Raw genomic sequence first — 21046 nt, 5'->3', positions numbered from 1 at the left:
CAAGCTGGTAAGTGGTTGGCTGTTCGACTGGTAAGTATAACTCTCTTTTAGACTGACTTTTAGATTGGTTTAATTGGCAGCCAACCAAAAAGTAGCTGTTTGGTGTTAAATTAATGTACTTACTAAAATTTACTTAAGGGTTAAGTCATGGCAGGAGAGCTCGGATCCGTGTCATGCGCCTCCTGTGCTATGTGGGAAGTCAGAGACGCTTCCTGTATCCCTGACTACTGTGTGTGCAGGAAGCATGTCCGGCTGAAGCTCCTGACAGACTGCACTGGAGCTGCGGATGGACTCACTCTGGAGCATGCACGATGCTGAGAATGTTGTGGATAGCACATTTAGTGAGTTGGTCACACCGCAGGTAAGGGTTAGGGCAGATAGTGAATGGGTGACCGAGAGACAAGGCAAGAGCAGGAAGGTAGTGCAGGAGTCCCCTGTGGTCATCTCTCCAAAACAGATATACCATTTTGGAGACTGTTGGGGGAGATGACTTACCAGGGGAAGGCACCAGCAGCCAGGTTCATGGCATCATGGGTGGCTCTGCTGCACAGAAGGGTGGGAAAAAGAGTGGGAGAGCTATAGTGATAGGGGACTCTATTGTAAGGGGAATAGATAGGAGTTTCTGCGGCCGCAACTGAGACTCCAGGATGGTATGTTGCCTCCCTGGTGCAAGGCTGCAGAGCATTCTGGAGAGGGAGGGTGAACAGCTAGTTGTCGTGGTACATGTAGGTACCAACGATATAGGCAAGAAGCGGGAAGAGGTCCTACAAGCTGAATTTAGGGAGCCAGGAGTTAAATTAAAAAAGCAGGACCTCAAAAGGTAGTAATCTCTGGATTGCTACCAGTGCCAAGTGCTAATCAGAGTAGAGGTAGCAGGATAGTTAGAATAAATACGTGGCTTGAGCAGTGGTGCAAGAGGGAGGGATTCAAATTCCTGGGACATTGGAACCAGTTCTGGGGAAAGTGGGACCTGTACAAAAGGGACGGTCTGCACTTGGGCAGGACTGGAACTGATGTCCTAGGGGTAACATTTGCTAATGCAGTTCGGGAGTGTTTAAACTAATATGGCAGGGGGATGGGAACCTATGCAGCGAGATAGGGCGAAGTAATATGGAGTTAGAAACAGATGGTAGAAAGGTAAAAAGCAATAGTGGAAGGCCGAGTAAACAAAGGCAAGAAACAAAAAAGGGCCACACTACATCATAATTCTAAAAGGACAAAGGGTGTTTAAAAAAAACAAGCCTGAAGGCTTTGTGTCTTAATGCAAGGAGTATCCGTAATAAGGTGGATGAATTAACTGTGCAAATAGATGTAAATACATATGATGTGATTGGGATTACAGAGACGTGGCTCCAGGATGATCAGGGCTGGGAACTCAACATCCATGGGTATTCAACATTCAGGAAGGATAGAATAAAAAGGAAAAAGGAGGTGGGGTAGCATTGCTGGTTAAAGGAGAGATTAATGCAATAGTTAGGAAGAACATTAGCTTGGATGATGTGGAATTTATATGGGTAGAGCTGCAGAACATCAAAGGGCAAAAAACGTTAGTGGGAGTTGTGTACAGACCTCCAAACAGTAGTAGTAGTTGGGGAGGGCATCAAACAGGAAATTAGGGGTGCATGCAATAAAGGTGCAGCAGTTATCATGGGTGACTTTAATATGCATATAGATTGGGCTAACCAAACTGGAAGCAATACGGTGGAGGAGGATTTCCTGAGTGCATAAGGGATGGTTTTCTAGACCAATATGTCGAGGAACCAACTTGGGGGGAGGCCAGCTTAGACTGGGTGTTGTGTAATGAGAGAGGATTAATTAGCAATCTCGTTGTGCGAGGCCCCTTGGGGAAGAGTGACCATAATATGGTGGAATTCTGCATTAGGATGGAGAATAAAACAGTTAATTCAGAGACCATGGTCCAGAACTTAAAGAAGGGTAACTTTGAAGGTATGAGGCGTGAATTGGCTAGGATAGATTGGCAAATGATACTTAAGGGGTTGACAGTGGATGGGCAATGACAGACATTTAGAGACCGCATGGATGAACTACAACAATTGTACATCCCTGTCTGGCGTAAAAATAACAAAGGGAAGGTGGCTCAACCGTGGCTATCAAGGGAAATCAGGTATAGTATTAAAGCAAAGGAAGTGGCATACAAATTGGCCAGAAATAGCAGTGAACCGGGACTGGGAGAAATTTAGAACTCAGCAGAGGAGGACAAAGGGTTTGATTCGGGCAGGGAAAATAAAGTACGAGAGGAAGCTTGCAGGGAACATTAAGACGGACTGCAAAGGTTTCTATAGATATGTAAAGAGAAAAAGGTTAGTAAAGACAAACATAGGTCCCCTGCAGTCAGAATCAGGGGAAGTCATAACGGGGAACAAAGAAAAGGCAGACCAATTGAACAAGTACTTTGGTTCGGTATTCACTAAGGAGGATACAAACAACCTTCCGGATATAAAAGGGGTCAGAGGGTCTAGTAAGAAGGAGGAACTGAGGGAAATCCTTATTAGTCGGGAAATTGTGTTGGGGAAATTGATGGGATTGAAGGCCGATAAATCCCCAGGGCCTGATGGACTGCATCCCAGAGTACTTAAGGAGGTGGCCTTGGAAATAGTGGATGCATTGACAGTCATTTTCCAACATTCCATTGACTCTGGATCAGTTCCTATGGAGTGGAGGGTAGCCAATGTAACCCCACTTTTAAAAAAAGGAGGGAATCAATTATTAAGGATGTCATAGCAGCGCATTTGGAAAGAGGTGACATGATAGGTCCAAGTCAGCATGGATTTGTGAAAGGGAAATCATGTTTGACAAATCTTCTGGAATTTCTTTAAGGATGTTTCCAGTCGAGTGGACAAGGGAGAACCAGTTGTTGGTGTATTTGGACTTTCAGAAGGCTTTCGATAAGGTCCCACACAAGAGATTAATGTGCAAAGTTAAAGCACATTGGATTGGGGGTAGTGTGCTGACGTGGATTGAGAACTGGTTGGCAGACAGGAAGCAAAGAGTAGGAGTAAATGGGTACTTTTCAGAATGGCAGGCAGTGACTAGTGGGATACCGCAAGGTTCTGTGCTGGGGCCCCAGCTGTTTACATTGTACATTAATGATTTAGTCGAGGGGATTAAATGCAGTATCTCCAAATTTGCGGATGACACTAAGTTGGGTGGCAGTGTGAGCTGCGAGGAGGATGCTATGAGGCTGCAGAGTGACTTGGATAGGTTAGGTGAGTGGGCAAATGCATGGCAGATGAAGTATAATGTGGATAAATGTGAGGTTATCCATTTTGGTGGTAAAAACAGAGAGACAGACTATTATCTGAATGGTGACAGATTAGGAAAAGGGGAGGTGCAACGAGACCTGGGTGTCATGGTACATCAGTCATTGAAAGTTGGCATGCAGGTACAGCAGGCGGTTAAGAAAGCAAATGGCATGTTGGCCTTCATAGCGAGGGGATTTTAGTACAGGGGCAGGGAGGTGTTACTACAGTTGTACAGGGCCTTGGTGAGGCCACACCTGGAGTATTGTGTACAGTTTTGGTCTCCTAACTTGAGGAAGGACATTCTTGCTATTGAGGGAGTGCAGCGAAGGTTCACTAGACTGATTCCCGGGATGGCGGGACTGACATATCAAGAAAGACTGGATCAACTGGGCTTGTATTCACTGGAGTTCAGAAGAATGAGAGGGGATCTCATAGAAACGTTTAAAATTCTGATGGGTTTAGACAGGTTAGATGCAGGAAGAATGTTCCCAATGTTGGGGAAGTCCAGAACCAGGGGTCACAGTCTAAGGATAAGGGGTAAGCCATTTAGGACCGAGATGAGGAGAAGCTTCTTCACCCAGAGTGGTGAACCTGTGGAATTCTCTACCACAGAAAGTTGTTGAGGCCAATTAACTAAATATATTCAAAAAGGAGTTAGATGTAGTCCTTACTACTAGGGGGATCAAGGGGTATGGTGAGAAAGCAGGAATGGGGTACTGAAGTTGCATGTTCAGCCATGAACTCATTGAATGACGGTGCAGGCTCGAAGAGCCGAATGGCCTACTCCTGCACCTATTTTCTATGTTTCTAGTCATCAGTCGGGCACTGAAACCCTGGTCTGACACTTGGACCATTCTGCAGTCACAGACACAATCGGACATTGCTCAGAGTGAAACTGCTGTGTGACATCAATAAACTGCAGCACTTATGTACTCTGGCCGAATTCCTCAATCAGACAGAACCACATGTACTCTCACATCACTTCATCTCTAGGACTCAGCAAGCAGTTCTATCCAGAACGATATCGATTATCAAAAAAGTTTAAACAAAATTTTAAATTCAGTTTTGGTCCTAAACATTAAGCGTTGGTTGCCGGTCTTTTTGGGTACTGGTTAGAAAAAGTTAATTTCAGATTAATGGTGACAGATTTTATTGACGCTGCTTGGAGTGAAATTGCTGTGTGATTTACATTAGTGATAAAAGCAGTTTTGCTCTTCCCGAGCAGCATGTGTAAACTCTGAATCCATAGGCATGAACTAGACTCCCTCTCAGCCTGCGGAGATGGTGACATAGATAAGCAGAGCACTGCAATAATAAAAATGCGTAGTTAAAAAGCCAAACAAAGAAAAGTACAAGTGCAGGACTGGAATTCTAGTGTCAGCCTATTCACATTATACAGTACTTGACAAGAATGTTAAACACACTTTTTAAACTATGTAACATTCGGTCTTTAAAACTAGTTGAATGTAACTAGCTGCATCCTTCTAATCAGATTTCAAGATACCGGCATACACATTAATTCTCAAGGATGTACAGTTGGTCTGGTAGTAGCAGCAGACCATTAAGCAAATGTCAAACAGAGTAGCTATGGGATACAAAACTATTTCTGAACTCTTGTTTAATCATTAACTTAAAAAAACATTAACAGGACCTAGTTAGATTAATTTAAGGCACATGTTATCTGATTCAAAAATGAAAATCACAATGTGTTCTCTGCGAATGCTGCATGTCCGAATACAGATGAAGTTGTCCAGATACAGCTTTAAACCTTGTTCCCCATTGCTCTTCTACATTTACGAGTAACTGTCCCCTTGCGTAGCAAAACATATAGAAAAAGGACATACAGATCAGAGTTTGGAATTTAATTCAGTAGTTCTTTTTGGGGAAGAAATTCCAGCTTCTTTCGATACATTTTTTTTTTCTGAACCAGATCAGGTCACATTAATCCAACTCAGATATAGACCTAATAGCAGCAGTCATTTATATCCAGTAATCATTGAAACTATTTAAGATTTCTTATTAGGTTACCCACAAAATAAATCTACTGCACTCCTTAACATTCATTTTTTTTTTTAAGTACCATGTGCTGCAGTTATATCATTACCTTATAAGTTATAATCTGGCAGTTATCATCTAATGAAGCATTTAGGATCGGATGTTGTAGCAAACCCAAAGACGCTGCCTATTGGAATCAAGCACACAGAATTTTAAATGAATTATAATACTTATTTAATTTTACAAGTCACCTTTTGATTTACTAAAGATAAATTAAATGTTTTGTACTTCACAAGACCGCTCTTCAATTTTAATTTTCTTTTATTAAAAGGCCTAAAAAATACCAGCTGTCCCAATCCATCCATCACTAGGTCTATAATAACTTCAGGCAAGGCCAACATCCCCAGCATTGAAGCACTGACCACACCTGATCAGCTCCGCTGGGCAGGCCACAGAGTTCGCATGCCAGACACGAGACTCCCAAAGCAAGCACTCTACTCAGAACTCCTTCATGGCAAATAAGCCAAAGGAGGGCAACGGAAACGTTACAAGGACACCCTGAAAGCCTCCCTGATAAAGTGAAACATCCCGGCTGACACCTGGGAGTCCCTGGCCAAAGACCGCCGTAAGTGGAGGAAGTGTATCAGGGAGGGTGCTGAGCACCTCGAGTCTCGTCATCGAGAGCATGCAGAAATCAAGCGCAGGCAGCGGAAAGAGCGTGCGGCAATCCAGTCCCACCCACCCCTTCCCTCGACGACTGTTTGTCCCACCTGTGACAAAGACTGTGGTTCTCATATTGGACCGTACAGCCACCTAAGAATTCATGATAAGAGTGGAAGCAAGTCTTCCTCGATTCCGAGGGATTGTCCATGATGATGGTGAATAACTTCAAATAGTTCAACTAATATATTTCAATGCAGATAACAAACATTAATAATTGTCACTTCTAACATGGTTAAAGGTTAAAATTTGAAATTTGTCACTATACACTAGATCCGTGGAATTGCTCATGCTAGCGAGAGGATATGTTGATCATGGTTTTCTGTCAACATTTACCATTGTAAATTGCTGTGGAAGCATTTTCCAATCAATTTTACTATTAAAATGTATTTGCAGGTACTGGTTATTAGGTGGAGGGAATTTCTGAATTCTCTCTCAACCATTTTGCATATTAAAAGCGGTCTTGTGAATTCTATTCATCAACGGACCATGACAACACCTCAGGCAGATATAGATATACAGCTATCAAAACATAGGATGGATTAAAAGTCTTTGGATAACAGAAACGGATAAACAAAAACAAAAAAGGTCAAATACAAAGAAATAAGAAAAAAAAAAAAAGAGTCCCATCTCTTGCCAAACTATGGACATCATTTGCCATTTAGTAGTTGCTAAGACAGAAGACTTTCATTAAATCGTCCCACAGTGGATTAAAACTCAGGTCTGAGTACAAAAATAGTGCATCACTCCATTTATATAGCATTTTTTGAACAAGTGTTAAATGCAAGTTTTAGTTTTTACCCAGGCAAAATTCTGAGTTATTTTTGTTTTTCCCACCTTTAGAAAGAATGGCATAAAAGAGAGTTTGATCCCTCGATCTTCAGTAACAGCTTTCAACTCTTTCCGTAGGTTCATAAGGCGAGTTAAATCCACTTCATCACAGTAGCCAAAATGAGGAATTTTCAGCGCAACGGACATGGTCTTTACCATAGCCTTCTGGATCCCTGTGGTCATAAAACATTCAAGCTGTTTGCTGGCTAATCGTTTTTTTAAATTTTTGCATGCAGAATATTTAAAAATGAGATAATTCCATTAATTTTTAGTTTTTGTATGTTAAAAGCTTTGCTATTGTAACTGGTGCATATGTGAAGATGGCCTTACACTGAGTGTTGACTGCAGTTGAACAGAATTTAAAAAAATATCTTGCATTTTTAGCCCTTCCCTCTTTTCTGATTTTCCCATGCCCACCCACTACTCTGCAGAGAGAAAATCCCATGGCTCTGGAACTGGCTGCTTGAAAACTTGTTGATAGCAGCTTGGAGTAGATTACCATATGACCTTTCAGGAAGGAATGGGAGGGGGTTGGGTCAGAGAACACACCGAATCTTCAAGCACTGCTTCCAGTATTAGCAGCATTGAGATCGGGAAATCCCTGTGCATGAAACTGGGTACTTATCCATTTTGTGGCATAGTAAGCTGGCATTGCAATGTATTATCCCACTGCACCAATCCAGACCTTTTATCTTTAAATCACAATTAAACGATGCAGAATTTGGAACATTCACAAACATGTTACCTTTAACTGGTTCAGTTCTATCTTTTCCGGTAAAGGCCATTATTGGAGTTATTGGTTTAGGAACAGGGGGTGGCCCTTTAGGCTTGGATAGGGCTGGTTCTGGTGGAGGTGGACTAATCTCAGGTGATGGTGGTAAAATGGCCCCAGTTTGCTTAGCCAAGTAGTTCAGTATATCTTCTTTGAGGATGCGTTCATCTTTTCCAGTTCCCACCACTTCACTTAGTTTGATCTGCATAAAGAACATGGTTAGATTACAAAGTTACTAGCTATATAAAATAGTTAGATTACAAAGTTACTAGCTGGTCAGTGATGCTCTAGCAGTCGCTGTCAGAGAGAGGGGGGACACAAGTTTGACCCCCACCGCCCCCCTCCCCCCGCAGCCACCCCCCTTGACCCATGTCTCAATCTCAGCCCCTGAAGTGTAAAGGAAAAATTACATGAGAAAACTCTACTGGGCTGCTTGCATACATCTTCTAGAAACATAGAAAATAGGTGCAGGATTAGGTCATTCGGCCCTTCAAGCCTGCACCACCATTCAATAAGATCATGGCTGATCATTCACCTCAGTACCCCTTTCCTGCTTTCTCTCCATACACCTTGATCCCTTTAGCCGTAAGGGCCATATCTAACTCCCTCTTGAATATATCCAATGAACTGGCAACAACTCTCTGCGGTAGGAAATTCCACAGGTTAACAACTCTGAGTAAAGAAGTTTCTCCTCATCTCAGTCCTAAATGGCTTAAACCTTATCCTTAGACTATGTCCCCTGGTTCTGGACTTCCCCAACATCGGGAACATTATTCCTGCATCTAACCTGTCCAGTCCCGTCAGAATGTTGTATGTTTTTATGAGATCCCCTCTCATCTTTCTAAACTCCAGTGAATACAGGCCCAGTCCATCCAGTCTCTCCTCATATGTCAGTCCTGCCATCCCGGGAATCAGTCTGGTGAACCTTCGCTGCACTCCCTCAATAGCAAGAACGTCCTTCCTTAGATTAGGAGACCAAAACTGAACACAATATTCCAGGTGAGGCCTCATCAAGGCCCTGTTCAACTGCAGTAAGACCTCCCTGCTCCTATACTCAAATCCCCGAGCTATGAAGGCCAACATACCATTTGCCTTCTTCAATGACTGATGTACCATGACACCCAGGTCTCGCTGCACCTCCCCTTTTCCTAATCTGCCGCCATTCAGATAATATTCTGTCTTCGTGATTTTGTCACCAAAGTGGATAACGTCACATTTATCCACATTATACTGCATCTGCCATGCATTTGCCCACTCACCTAACCTGTCCAAGTCACCCTGTAGCCTGGCAATTAAGAGCAAATAATGATAGTGGCCTAAGAGCAGGCTACCACTCGAGCCTCTTGGATGCAAGTGTACACCATTCGCAAGATCTATATACAGCACAAATAGATCTACAGTGTCGTACTCCCATGCAACAAGGTGGAGTCTGAATGCCAAAATTGCTCACCATTCAAACACCTAATCCCTGAATGGTGACATTCTGCCCTTGGATGGGCACTAAATGAAACACTTTCTTTGGGAGGAAAAGAAAACAAGATTTCCCGTGCAAAATCCCAACTCATCAATTAATCATTGGTCATCACCAACAGCTGCCATTGGAAGGAAGATCTAGTCTGTGACTAGGACTGATACACCTTCTTGGCTAAAAAGTCATAAAATGTGTGGGCAGGCTAATAGTAGTGGAGAAATCTAACTAAGTTTAGAACTTTAAAAAAGCCATAACGCAATTTTATGATGCCTATTAATACAAAAACAAATGATTCAATATGAATTTAGCAGGTTATTATGGTATTAAAGAGATCAGCCAAAAAGTATACCATTCCTAGAACAAAACAAATCTGATCTGTACAAGTCCAAAGATAAATTAGAAATGAAAAAAACGAGTTGGTTGCATCATCAGCAACTGCCGTAATGGAAAAAGAAAAAATTGCAAGTGCTGGAACTCCGAAAATAAAAACAGAACACACTGTAAACACACAGATCAGTCAGCATCTGTTGAGAGGACAAGTTATGACATTTGGGGTGTGTACTCTTCATCAGAACTGAAGAGTGCACAGCCACAATCTCATTCCCTTTACAGATTGTGACTGACTTGTTGTGTATTGCCAGCATTTTCTGTTTTTGTTACTGCTCTAATGAAGCTAGGCTGAGCAGCAATTCAGTGCATTTGAAATTACACTGTAACACCAAGAATCTGTCACCACTCAATGGAACCTGAACGGAACCAGGAGATTTAGTGGCAACGAGAACTGTATGTGAACAATGACAACCTGTAAATCACCTTGATCACAGTACAAAAACTCCTCACACAAAAATCAGATAAACTGGACCATTTGAGTAAGAACCTGAACACTATTGTTTGGTTCTGTTCTATGTGCAGTATCTTCTCAAACACTGACATTGCAACCATTTAAAATCTTTCAGCATCCATGGCAACATTTGCATTAAGCTAATGTATTTCTGCAGGGTCATTTTTCTTTTACAATAGAGGAGCACTAATGGCAAATAACATTGTATGCTTAATATACAACATTAAATAAAAAAAAACTTCTTTTTGCCGTTTCCTAGAAACTGGAAAACCTTTCAAAACAAGTGTGTCATTTTATTGCAGCAACAGATGTGAATCGGCCTTTTAGTGGCTGATAATAGGAGAAGGTTAGACAAACAGAGGCCAACCCATCAAGAGAATATCTCCAAACCTACATTGTTCTCCATGGCGAGTCTGCGTACAGCTGGCGTTGCCAATATTTTCTGCCCTTTTATCTCCTGGTGTGTGTGTTCCTCGTTCAACACTGCAGGAGCTTCAACCACATCTTGCTCTGGGATAACAGCTGCGACAGAAGCACAGGGGAGACAACCATATTAGTTGCTGTTAAACCATAGGATCATTCAGCTTAGGTTTTTGACCGATTTCATGGACTGATTCCTCCTACATAACCCTATTCTGTATATTTGTACATATGTTGGGGTGCAGGTATTGAAATATAAAATGCATCTGAAAGAAAATGTTCTCAAAACATATGACAAAACTTGGGTCTTAATCCACCCATGATTGAAATGGACGCCCCCGACATAGCACTGCCTTCAAGTTGGACATTAATTTTGCAATTTTACTCTGAGCAGCAGCTGAGTGGTACTCCATATGGTAAAAAAAAGCACTGGATATAATGGAGCCTCATTAAACTTCAACTTACTTCTCCTATCTTGAATAAGGTATGAGGGTAGCTACAGTACTTAACATAATTTGTAAAACTGCTTTTGCAGGATATTAACAGCACAGTTCAATTGATCTGGCAACAACCACAATAACAGTTATTGTTCTGGTGAGCGAGATTTATGCATAAAAGATCAAGATCACCTGTAATAGGTACATTGCAGAAACACTGCCATGGCACAGCTTAATACAACAAGAAAGGTTCTTTGTCCCGAAAACCTTCAGTGAGACAGCTACAAAAGTGGTTACAATCTATGCTTCTGGGGTTCTTGTTCCAACTTCCCTGCCGAGCCTGAGCAGTGGTCGCTATGATACGGTCTCTTTACAGACAAATAATCCAAGTTAAAGGATTGTTTAAGCAGTCTTAGTTTCTGAAGACCTTTACTGCTCCCTAAAATTATTCTAGACATGGAGCTATCAATCCAAGCCAAATCTTCAGCTGCATTCCTCAGTGGAGGGGATGTGCTGCACCTGAGAGAGAGAAATTGTATTTCCCCCTCCTTCAAAGCGAACACACATAGCAGGATAAGGCCTACCCCTCATCATCATAGGCAGTCCCTCGGAATCGAGGAAGACTGGCTTCCACTTTTAACAAGAGTTCTTAGGTGGCTGTACAGTCTGATACGAGGACCACAGACCCTATCACAGGTGGGGAAGATAGTCGTTAAGGGAAAGGGTAGGTGGAACTGGTTTGCCGCACGCTCTTTCCGCTGCCTGCGCTTGATTTCTGCACGCTCTCGGTGACGAGACTCCAGGTGCTCAGCACCCTCCCGGATGCACTTCCTCCACTTAGGGCAGTCTTTGGCCAGGGTCTCCCAGGTGTCAAGTGGGGATGTTGCACTTTATCAGGGAGGCTTTGAGGGTGTCCTTGTAATGTTTCCTCTGTCCACCTTTGGCTCGTTTGCCGTGAAGGAGTTCCGAGTAGAGTGCTTGCTTTGGGAGTCTCGTGTCTGGCATGCAAATTATGTGGCCTGCCCAGCAGAGCTGATCAAGTGTGGTCAATGCTTCGATGCTGGGGATGTTGGCCTTGTTGAGGATGCGAATGTTGGTGCGTCTGTCCTCCCAGGGGATTTGGAGGATCTTGCAGAGACATCGTTGGTGGTATTTCTCCAGCGACTTGAGGTGTCTACTGCACATGGTCCATGTTTGAGCTATATATGAGGGTGGGTATTACTACAGCCCTGTAGACCATGGGCTTGGTGGCAGTTATGAGGGCCTGGTCTTCAAATACTCTTTTCCTCAGGCAGCTGAAAGCTGCACTGGCGCACTGGAAGCGGTGTTGGATCTCGTCGTCAATGACTGCTCTTGTTGATAGGAGGCTCCCGAGATATGGGAAGTAGTCCACGTTGTCCAGGGCCGCGCTGTGGATCTTGATGACTGGGGGACAGTGCTGTGCGGTAGTGACAGGCTGGTGGAGGATCTTTGTCTTGCTGATGTTTAGCATAAGGCCCATGCTTTCGTACGCCTCAGTAAATATGTCGACTATGTCCTGGAGTTCAGCCTCTGTATGTGTGCAGACGCAGGCGTTGTTCTCGTACTGTAGCTCGACGACAGAGGTTGGGGTGGTCTCGGACCTGGCCTGGAGGCAGCGAAGGTTGAACAGTTTCCCACTGGTTCTGTAGTTTAGTTCCACTCCAGCAGGGAGCTTGTCGATTGTGAGGTGGAGCATGGCAGCGAGGAAGATTGAGAAGAGGGGGACACCACTACTGACATCACACATAGGGTGGATCAAAGCATACAGTTGTGAGTGTTAGGATCAATTTGAGGAGAGGGAGAGATATTTCTTGAAGAGCAGAACTTGTGTCTAATTGAGTTCCTCCTCCTCCCCCCTCAAATGTAACTTTCTAATCCCTTGCTGGATTACAGTTCCATAGTTGGTGATAGTCCTTCAGTACCTCACCCAAGTGACCATCCATGCAGAGCCAAGACAGCAAGCACTGGAAGGCTATGCATCCAAGGAGGTGGTGGGGGGGGGCGAGAAAGAAGTGAGAAATGGGAAGAGTAGGGGCGCCTCAACCAAGCTTGATCCAATCCCTATGCAACATCCACATGAAAACGTGTCCATCCACATGAAAACGTGTCCAGCATCGTGTCAACTCGTCCTCCAAACTACTTTTGTCAATTTGATTTGTCCAGTCTATGACGATTAAAGTCCCCCACGATCCAATTAGACCCACTCCCTTGCTCTCTCCCCAGCCCTGAAAATTTTTCTTTTACAAGTATTTATCCAGTTCTTTTTTGAAAGTTACTACTGAATCTGTTTCCAACCACTCTTTCAGCAGTGCATTCCAGATCATGGCCCCAAGTTTCCACATGATTTGCTCCTGATTTTTTAGGAGCAACTGGTGTAGAACGGAGTATCTTAGAAATCGGAATTCTCGTCATTTAGTTTGCTCCAGTTCTAGTCAGTTAGAACAGTTTCACTTTGGACCAGAATTTTTTTTCTCACAAGGGGGCGTGTCCGGCCACTTACACCTGTTTTCAAAGTTTCGTGAGTGAAAACTTACTCCAAACTAACTTAGAATGGAGTAAGTGAAGATTATTGTACGCTCGAAAAAACCTTGTCTACACTTTAGAAAATCAGGCGTAGGTTACAAATCAGGCGTAGGGAATTGGAGGGTGGGGGGGTTTAAAGGGAAGTTTACAAACATTAAACACTTCAGTTTTACAAATAAAGAGCAATCATCAATAACAAATGATAAATACATCAATAAATCAACCAATAAATCAATCCAAAAAAATTAAGAAGAAGAAATAATTTTAAAAAAAATCAATAAATAAAACATTTTCTACTTACCGACTGCAGCACCGGGAGCCCTTCAACAGCGTGCTGGGATGCCCCCCCAGTGTGTCTCTGTCAGTGTCTCTATCTCTCTGTCTGTCTGTGTGTGTCTCTCATTCTCTGTGTTTCTGACAGCGAGGGGAGGGGGGGGGAGGAGGTGAGAAGGGGGAGATGGGGGGGGGGGGGGAGAAGGGGAAGGGATGGGGGGGGGAAGGGAGAAGGGGGAGGGATGGGGGGGGAGAAGGGGGAGGGGGAGAAGGGGGAGGGATGGGGGGGGGGAAGGGAGAAGGGGGAGGGATGGGGGGGGGGGGGGAAGGGAGAAGGGGGAGGGATGGGGGGGGAGGAGAATGGGGAGAGAAGGGGGGGGAAGAAAGGAGAAGGGGGGAGGGAAGAGAAGGGGGAGGGATGGGGGGGGAAGAAAGGAGAAGGGGGGGAGGGAAAGGAGAAGGGGGGGGAAGAAAGGAGAAGGGGGGGAGGGAAAGGAGAAGGGGGGGAGGGAAAGGAGAAGGGGGGGAGGGAAAGGAGAAGGGGGGGAGGGAAAGGAGAAGGGGGGGAGGGAAAGGAGAAGGGGGGGAGGGAAAGGAGAAGGGGGGGAGGGAAAGGAGAAGGGGGGGAGGGAAAGGAGAAGGGGGGGAGGGAAAGGAGAAGGGGGGGAGGGAAAGGAGAAGGGGGGGAGGGAAAGGAGAAGGGGGGGGAGGGAAAGGAGAAGGGGGGGGAGGGAAAGGAGAAGGAGGGGGAGGGAAAGGAGAAGGGGGGGAGGGAAAGGAGAAGGGGAGGGGAGGGAAAGGAGAAGGGGGGGGAGGGAAAGGAGAAGGGGGGGGAGGGAAAGGAGAAGGGGGGGGAGGGAAAGGAGAAGGGGGGGAGGGAAAGGAGAAGGGGGGGAGGGAAAGGAGATGGGGGGGAAGAAAGGAGAAGGGGGGGGCGGGGGGAAGGAAAGGAGAAGGGGGAGGGAGGCTGAACGGGCAGGGCCCGTCCCAAGCACCAGATTTACAGGTAGGTGGCGTTGGGTCGGGTCGGGTGGGAGCGCGGGGGGGGGGGGGGGGGGGGGATGATGGGAGGGATGTCGGCTCGGTTCGGGGGAGGGAGGGAGAGGGAGGTCAGGTCGGATCCAGTCCGGGGGGGAAAATCGATGTCGGGTCTGGTCCAGAGGATGGCGGGGGGGGGTGGGTAGCGGGAGTCGCTATCGGATCCGTTCCGGAGGTGGGGGGGGCGGGTCCGGTCCAGAGGCAGGCGCAGGGGGAGAGCGGGAGTCGAGTCAGGTCGGGAGGAAGCAGGAGCTGGCTGTGGGAGGAGCCTTATTCACGCAGCCCCAGTGAGGCCATTCGGCCAGGGCTAGGGGCTGCGTGCTTCGGCCCCTCCCACAGTTTTGGGCGCCTGGAGCGCGCATGTGCAGAGGTCCTGGCACTGTTTTCAGCGCAGGGACCTGGCTCCGCCCCCTACAGCTCCTGCTGAGCTGCGCCGAGGGCCAGAGGACCTGCAGGGAGGTGGAGAATCTGGAGGGCTTTTTTAGGCGCACTTTGTGGTGCGAAAAACGGCCGTCCAGGTCGGGACTGCGCCGTTCTAGGCGCGGCTCGAAACTTGGGCCCCATAACTCACAATGTAAAAAAAACTCCCCCTGGCTCTTTTGCCAATTACCTTAAATCTGTGTCCTCTGACTCACCTGTCAATGGAAACAGTTTCTCTTCATTTGCCTGATCAAAATTTCTCATAATTTTGAAAATCTCCATTAAATCTACCCTTAACGTTCTCTGCTCGGAGAAAAATCCCAGTTTCGCTAGTTCATATAGCCTGCTCCACCATTCAATAAGTTCATGCTTGATCTTCGACATCAACTCCACTTCCCCACCCTATCCCCATATTCCTTGATTCCCTTAGATTCCAAAAATCTATCAATCTTGAATTTACTCAACGACTGAGCATCCATAGCCCTCTAGGGTAGAGAATTCTAAAGATTCACAATCCTTTTGATAGGAGGAGAAATTTCTTCACTCAGTCCTAAATGATCGACCCCTTATTCTGAGACTGTGACCCCTAGTTCTAGAAACCCAGTCAGGGGAAACATCCTCCCAGCATCGACCCGGTCAAGCCCCTTAATAATTTTGTACATTTCAATGAGATCACCCCTCATTTTTCTAAATTCAAGGGAATATAGGCCGATTCTACTCATCTCTCCTCATCGGACAATCCCCCTCATCCCAGGAATCAGTCTAGTGACTTTCCGTTGCACTCCCCTAAGGCAAATATATTCTCGTCTCTGCACATAACTGAAGTTTGCATCCTGGTATAATTCTGGTAAATCTCTTCTGCCGCCGCTCCAAGGGCCTGACATCCTTCCTAAAGTGTGGTGCCCAAATTGGACACAATACTCTATGCTGAGGCCTTACCAGTGAGTTATAAAGGTCTGGCTTTTGTACTCTATGCCTCTATTTATAAAACCCAGGATTCCAGATGCTTTTTGAACAGCTGTCTCAACTTGTCCTGCCACCGTCCAAGATTTGTGTATGCGAATCCCCGATCACTCGCTTCCTGTTCTCCCTTTAAAATTGTACCATTTTTTTAAAAAAAATTGCCTCTCCTCATTCATCCTTCCAAAATGCAAATTACATGCACATTCTATTGAAATGAGGCATTTTTACATAAATGCTCAGTGGTGACCAAACCCTATACACTTCCCCCCGTCCCCCCACTCCCCCGCAACCAATCAGTACCCAAGTTTGATGTACCTCTTACAGCTTCTGTTTCTATATCAACCAATGGTTTGCCCACATAAGCAGTGTCATCCACGCTGTAATAAATTTTTCGAACCACACCATCATATCGGCTGGTTATTGTAACTGATGCTTTGTCACTCTGAACTTCACAGATACTGTCAAACTGTGATACTGCATCTCCTACCTTTACGTACCTGTAGAATTGGAAAAAAGCCACCTTATATTTCTGAAATAAGCATTAACTATAAAATACTGGAACAATACAAGTATAACATGGAAATCTTAATGCATTTCAAGAACAAGGAGGACTTTTGGAGAACAGTTAAAGAATAAAAATGTAGTCCGCCCCACTCCCCAGCAAGGACAATTTATAACAACTTGCATTTGGATAGCATCTTTATAGTAGAAAAACATCACAAGGTGCTTCAAGGAAAAATAACAGCTTCTAAAAATCCACATATTACATTAGTACAAACACAAATTCTAATTATATAGAATTAACAAATTTGGAAAGTCCCTCAACAGATCAGCAAAATCCCAGGTTCCACCCTGCTCTGCATCGAGTTCACTGAAGCAGTAAGGATTCTGCAAATGGCCACAGGATTAGTGTTACGGAAAGAAATAAAAATTTAGAGTTCCCATTTCTGATTAGTGTCCAGTGATCCTTGTTAGAAGTGCAAAAGTGAGGACTTTGTTTGAAGACAAAACGAGATTTGGCTCTGATCATATTGCCAGAAATAATCAGCTAACATGCAATATCTGGCCTCACATGGAGGTCATTTGAGCAAGTTATTAAATATCACCATGCCCGTGAAAGCATATACCCCAGCAAAGTGTTAAAGCCTTTAAAAAGGATGAGAGAGAGCGGAAATTGTTGGAAAAGCTAGAAATAAAAGCTCAAAGAAAATGCATCAATCTCAACCTCTACTAGCTATTTAATGAACAAACTTGCATTCATATAGTACCGGTCATAGATATCCCCAAAGCATTTCACAGCCAATTAAGTACTTCTGAAGTGCAGTTGGCACTATAGCTCAACCAACTGTGCCCATCCATTATCAGAGCTAGTAGATGAGTGTGATCAACCATGGATTTTTAAAAAAAGCAATTAATAGTGTTGTAATTTTGCATAGGCTGGTACTTACTCCAGACAAAGCACCTTGTCTACATTTAATACTTTAGGTTAAAATGAACATAATCTGCAGTACATTTCTTCCCCACTTCATCTATTGAGTTCATGTTTGTTCCTCTCTCTCTCTCTTTCTATGGAAGCACACTGAAACTTCACTAACCAGATTGGCAGGAAAGTTGGCCATTTACAGTGTGTCCAGCCCCTCCCAAGATGTGAAAACATTGCTGGCTAAATTCTGCTAGTTGAGAATAAAACAAAATATTAAAGTATGTGTGCTTATTTACCGTTCCAAAGAGGCAGGGACAGAGGACAGTTTAAACAGCTGTGCAATGTATTTATCTATCCATGATTACAGAAACCAATCATAAAACAGTTAATGCTTGCAGAGATCTATTAGAAAGTTACAAGCCAGTGCTGCCAGACCCAGGGCCCCCCATTAATAATGACCTCTCTCTTTCCCTCCCCCCCCAAACAAATGCTGACAAGCACCCAGGAATCCACAAGTGAGCATATTTACTATCATACTTACTTTTTAATCCTTCTGAGTAGCATTGTGACCTGGATATGTCGCATACTTTACTGTGCCTCCATGATCCCATCCCACTACACATAAACCCTTAATTCATCAACCCTATCCTATACTAAATCCCATTTGGCTTCCACATATCCTTGCCAAACTGATTTGTCTCCCCATCACCTAACATACTGAATTTACTGTCCTTGTTTTCAAGCATCTCCTACAGTCTTGCTTGCTAGCTTTGCAACCTCCTCCAACTCCTCATTGCAATGCAAGTCCTCCACTTTAGACTGTGGCCTCTTCTCTTCGCCTCTTGTTCGGCCTTCAGCTGCCATAGCGCTACACTCTGGCATACTCTTGCCTCTGTAAAACCCTCCACCTTGCTATCTCTTGTTACACCTGCAAAAATGTCCTCAAAACCTCCCTATTGCTCATGCATTCAATCACTGCATCCCATTCATTTCTTGCTTGGTATGCATTTCTCCTGTCAAGTGCCTTGGGACATGTACTACATTAAAGATACCATGTAATTCCAGGTTGCTGTTGTGATGTGGTACTGAGCTTCATAGACCCTTACGGTTGACAGTATCAAAGGCCTTTGCAAGACCGAAAAAGGCCATGTATAAGGGCTGGCGCTGCTCCCTGCATTTTTCCTGCAGCTGTCGCGCTGCAAAGATCATGTCCGTCATGCCCCGTAGGGGCCGAAATCCGCATTGTGATTCTGGGAGGAGATCCTCGGCCACAGGGAGAAGACGGTTGAGGAGAACTCTAGCGACAACTTTCCCAGTGGCTGATAGCAGGGAGATTTCCCTGTAGCTGCCGGTCGGACTTGCCCTCTTTTTTTTAAAGATGGTCACGATCACTGCATCGGAGATCTCCCAGCATGCTCTCCTCCCTTCAGATGAGAGAGATGAGGTCATGTATTCGTGCCAACAGTGCCTCTCCACCATACTTTAGCGCCTCATAGGAATGCCATCCACAACCGTAGCCTTGTTATTCTTGAGCTGTTTTATGGCTTTGCCTACCTCATGCAACGTTAGGGTTTCACTGAGGTGGTGTCGGGTCGCATGCTGTGGGATGGAGTCGAGAACACTCGAGTCAAATGCAGAGTCTCAATTGAGGAGATCTTCAAAGTGTTCCTGCCAGCGGGCCCGGACAGCCTCAGTGTCCTTGATGAGTGTTTCTCCATTCTTGGCTCGGAGTGGGGTGGGGCCGTGGGAGTTTGGGTCGTAGGTGACCTTGACTGCAATGAAGAATCCTCGCATCTCGTGGCTGTCGGTCAGTTGTTTTATCTCTTGTGCTTTCTCCATTCACCACCTGTTCTTTAGGTCCCAGGTTTTTTGTTGGACCTCAGCCTTGAGCCGTCTGTAACGTTGCTTTGTTGCTCCCAAGTTGGGTTGTTGCTTGAGGCTCAGAAATGCTCTGCGTTTGTGATCTATTAGTTCTTGGATCTCCTGATCATTTTCATCAAACCAGTCCTGGTGGTTTCTGATTGAGTGACCAAATGTCTCTTCACAGACACTGGTTATAGAGGCCTGGAGGGCAGACCAAGCATCTCAGGGTCATCAAGGGAAGCCAGATTAGATGTGAGGCACTGGCTGTATAGGGCTCTCTCAAATGGGTCTTTAAATGCCCCGGCATTAACTTTTTTGCGGCACTGCTTCTGCTGTCTCCTCTGCTTGGGGCTATGTTAATGTCGATGATGGATCGGATTAGGCGGTGGTCCGTCCAGCAGTCATCAGCTCCAGTCACGGCGCGAGTGATGCGCACACCCTTGCGATCCCTGGCTCAGACGATGACATAGTCGAGCAGGTGCCAGTGTTTGGAGCGATGCCTTGAATTTATCCCTCTGGCGGAACAGGGTGTTGGTGATGAGGAGTTCATGTTCTAGACATTTTGTCAGGAGTAGGGTACCGCTGGAGTTGGCTTTCCCTACCCCCTCTCTGCCAATCACGCCTCCCCGGAGGGCTGTGTCTTTGCCGACCCTGGCATTAAAGTCACCTAGGAGGATCAATTTGTCGCCAGTGGGGACGCAGGACAGGGATGTCTCGAGGTTGGAATAAAAACCCTCTTTAGCCTCATCCGTTGCATCGAGTGTTGGGGCGTACGCACTGATGACTGTGGCGTATTGGTTCCGGGATAGGGTAAGACAAAGAGTCATGAGGCATTCGTTAACCCTGCAGGGAGAGTCTTTGAGACAGTCGACCAGCTCATTTTTGACGGCAAAGCCGACTCCATGAAGGTAGTATTCTTCCTCTGGTTTTCCTTTCCAGAAAAAGGTGTAACCTCCACCATGTTCCTTGAGCTGGCCTTCCCCTGCCCGCTGGGTCTCGCTCAGAGCAGCGATGCCGGTCAAAACGTCTTAGTTCCCGGGCATCAATGGTGGTGCGGCATTCCAGCCTGTTGCTGTTGGAATTGTGCGCCAGCGCAGCCTTCGGCCTCCTGAGGAAAAGAGTGTTCGAAGACCAGGCCCTCAAATCTACCACCAAGCTTATGGTCTACAGGGCTGTAGTAATACCCGCCCTCCTGTATGGATCAACGGCATGAACGATATACAGAAGACACATCAAGTCGCTGGAGATATATTACCAACGATGTCTCCGCAAGATCCTGCAAATCAGCTGGGAGGACAGGCGCACCAACATCAGTGTCCTTGTCCAGGCTAACATCCCCAGCATTGAAGCACTGCCCACACTAGATCAGCTTCACTGGGCAGGCCACATAGTTCGCATGCCAGACATGAGACTCCCTAAACAAATGCTCTATGCGGAGTGGAGCTCCTTCACGGCAAACGAACCAAAGGTGGGCAGCGTAAATGTTACAAGGACACCCTCAACGCCTCCCTGATAAAGTGCGACGTCAACAATAATACCTGGGAGTCCATGGCTGAAGACCACCCTAGGTGGAGAAAGTGCATCCGGGAAGGAGTTGAGCTCTTCAAATCTCAACGGCGAGCGTGTGATGCGGTCAAGCGCAGACAGCGGAAGGAGTGTGCGGCAAACCAGTCCCACCCACCCCTTCCCTCGACGAATGTCTGTCCCACCTGCGATAGGGTCTGTGGTTCTCATATTGGACTGTTCAGCCACCAAAGAACTCACTTCAGGAG

At 45.5% G+C, this 21046-nt stretch overlaps 1 protein-coding gene across 1 annotated transcript in view; it reads right to left on the bottom strand.

The window, feature by feature from the left end:
• Positions 1-21046, bottom strand: part of dbt (dihydrolipoamide branched chain transacylase E2) — a 47873-nt gene that overhangs the window by 9940 nt on the left and 16887 nt on the right. Inside the window, exons 4-8 of the mRNA XM_070887252.1 lie at positions 16304-16485; positions 10288-10415; positions 7555-7783; positions 6816-6982; positions 5368-5445 (exon numbers count right to left, since the gene is read on the bottom strand). Coding sequence (XP_070743353.1) covers positions 5368-5445; positions 6816-6982; positions 7555-7783; positions 10288-10415; positions 16304-16485 — 784 coding nt within the window. The remainder of the gene's footprint in view (positions 1-5367; positions 5446-6815; positions 6983-7554; positions 7784-10287; positions 10416-16303; positions 16486-21046) is intronic.

Source organism: Pristiophorus japonicus, chromosome 8, assembly GCF_044704955.1.
Source record: "Pristiophorus japonicus isolate sPriJap1 chromosome 8, sPriJap1.hap1, whole genome shotgun sequence".
Lineage (NCBI taxonomy): Eukaryota > Metazoa > Chordata > Chondrichthyes > Pristiophoridae > Pristiophorus > Pristiophorus japonicus.
The sequence above is the reverse complement of the archived record's forward strand: the minus strand, read 5'-3'. Positions and strand labels throughout refer to the sequence as shown.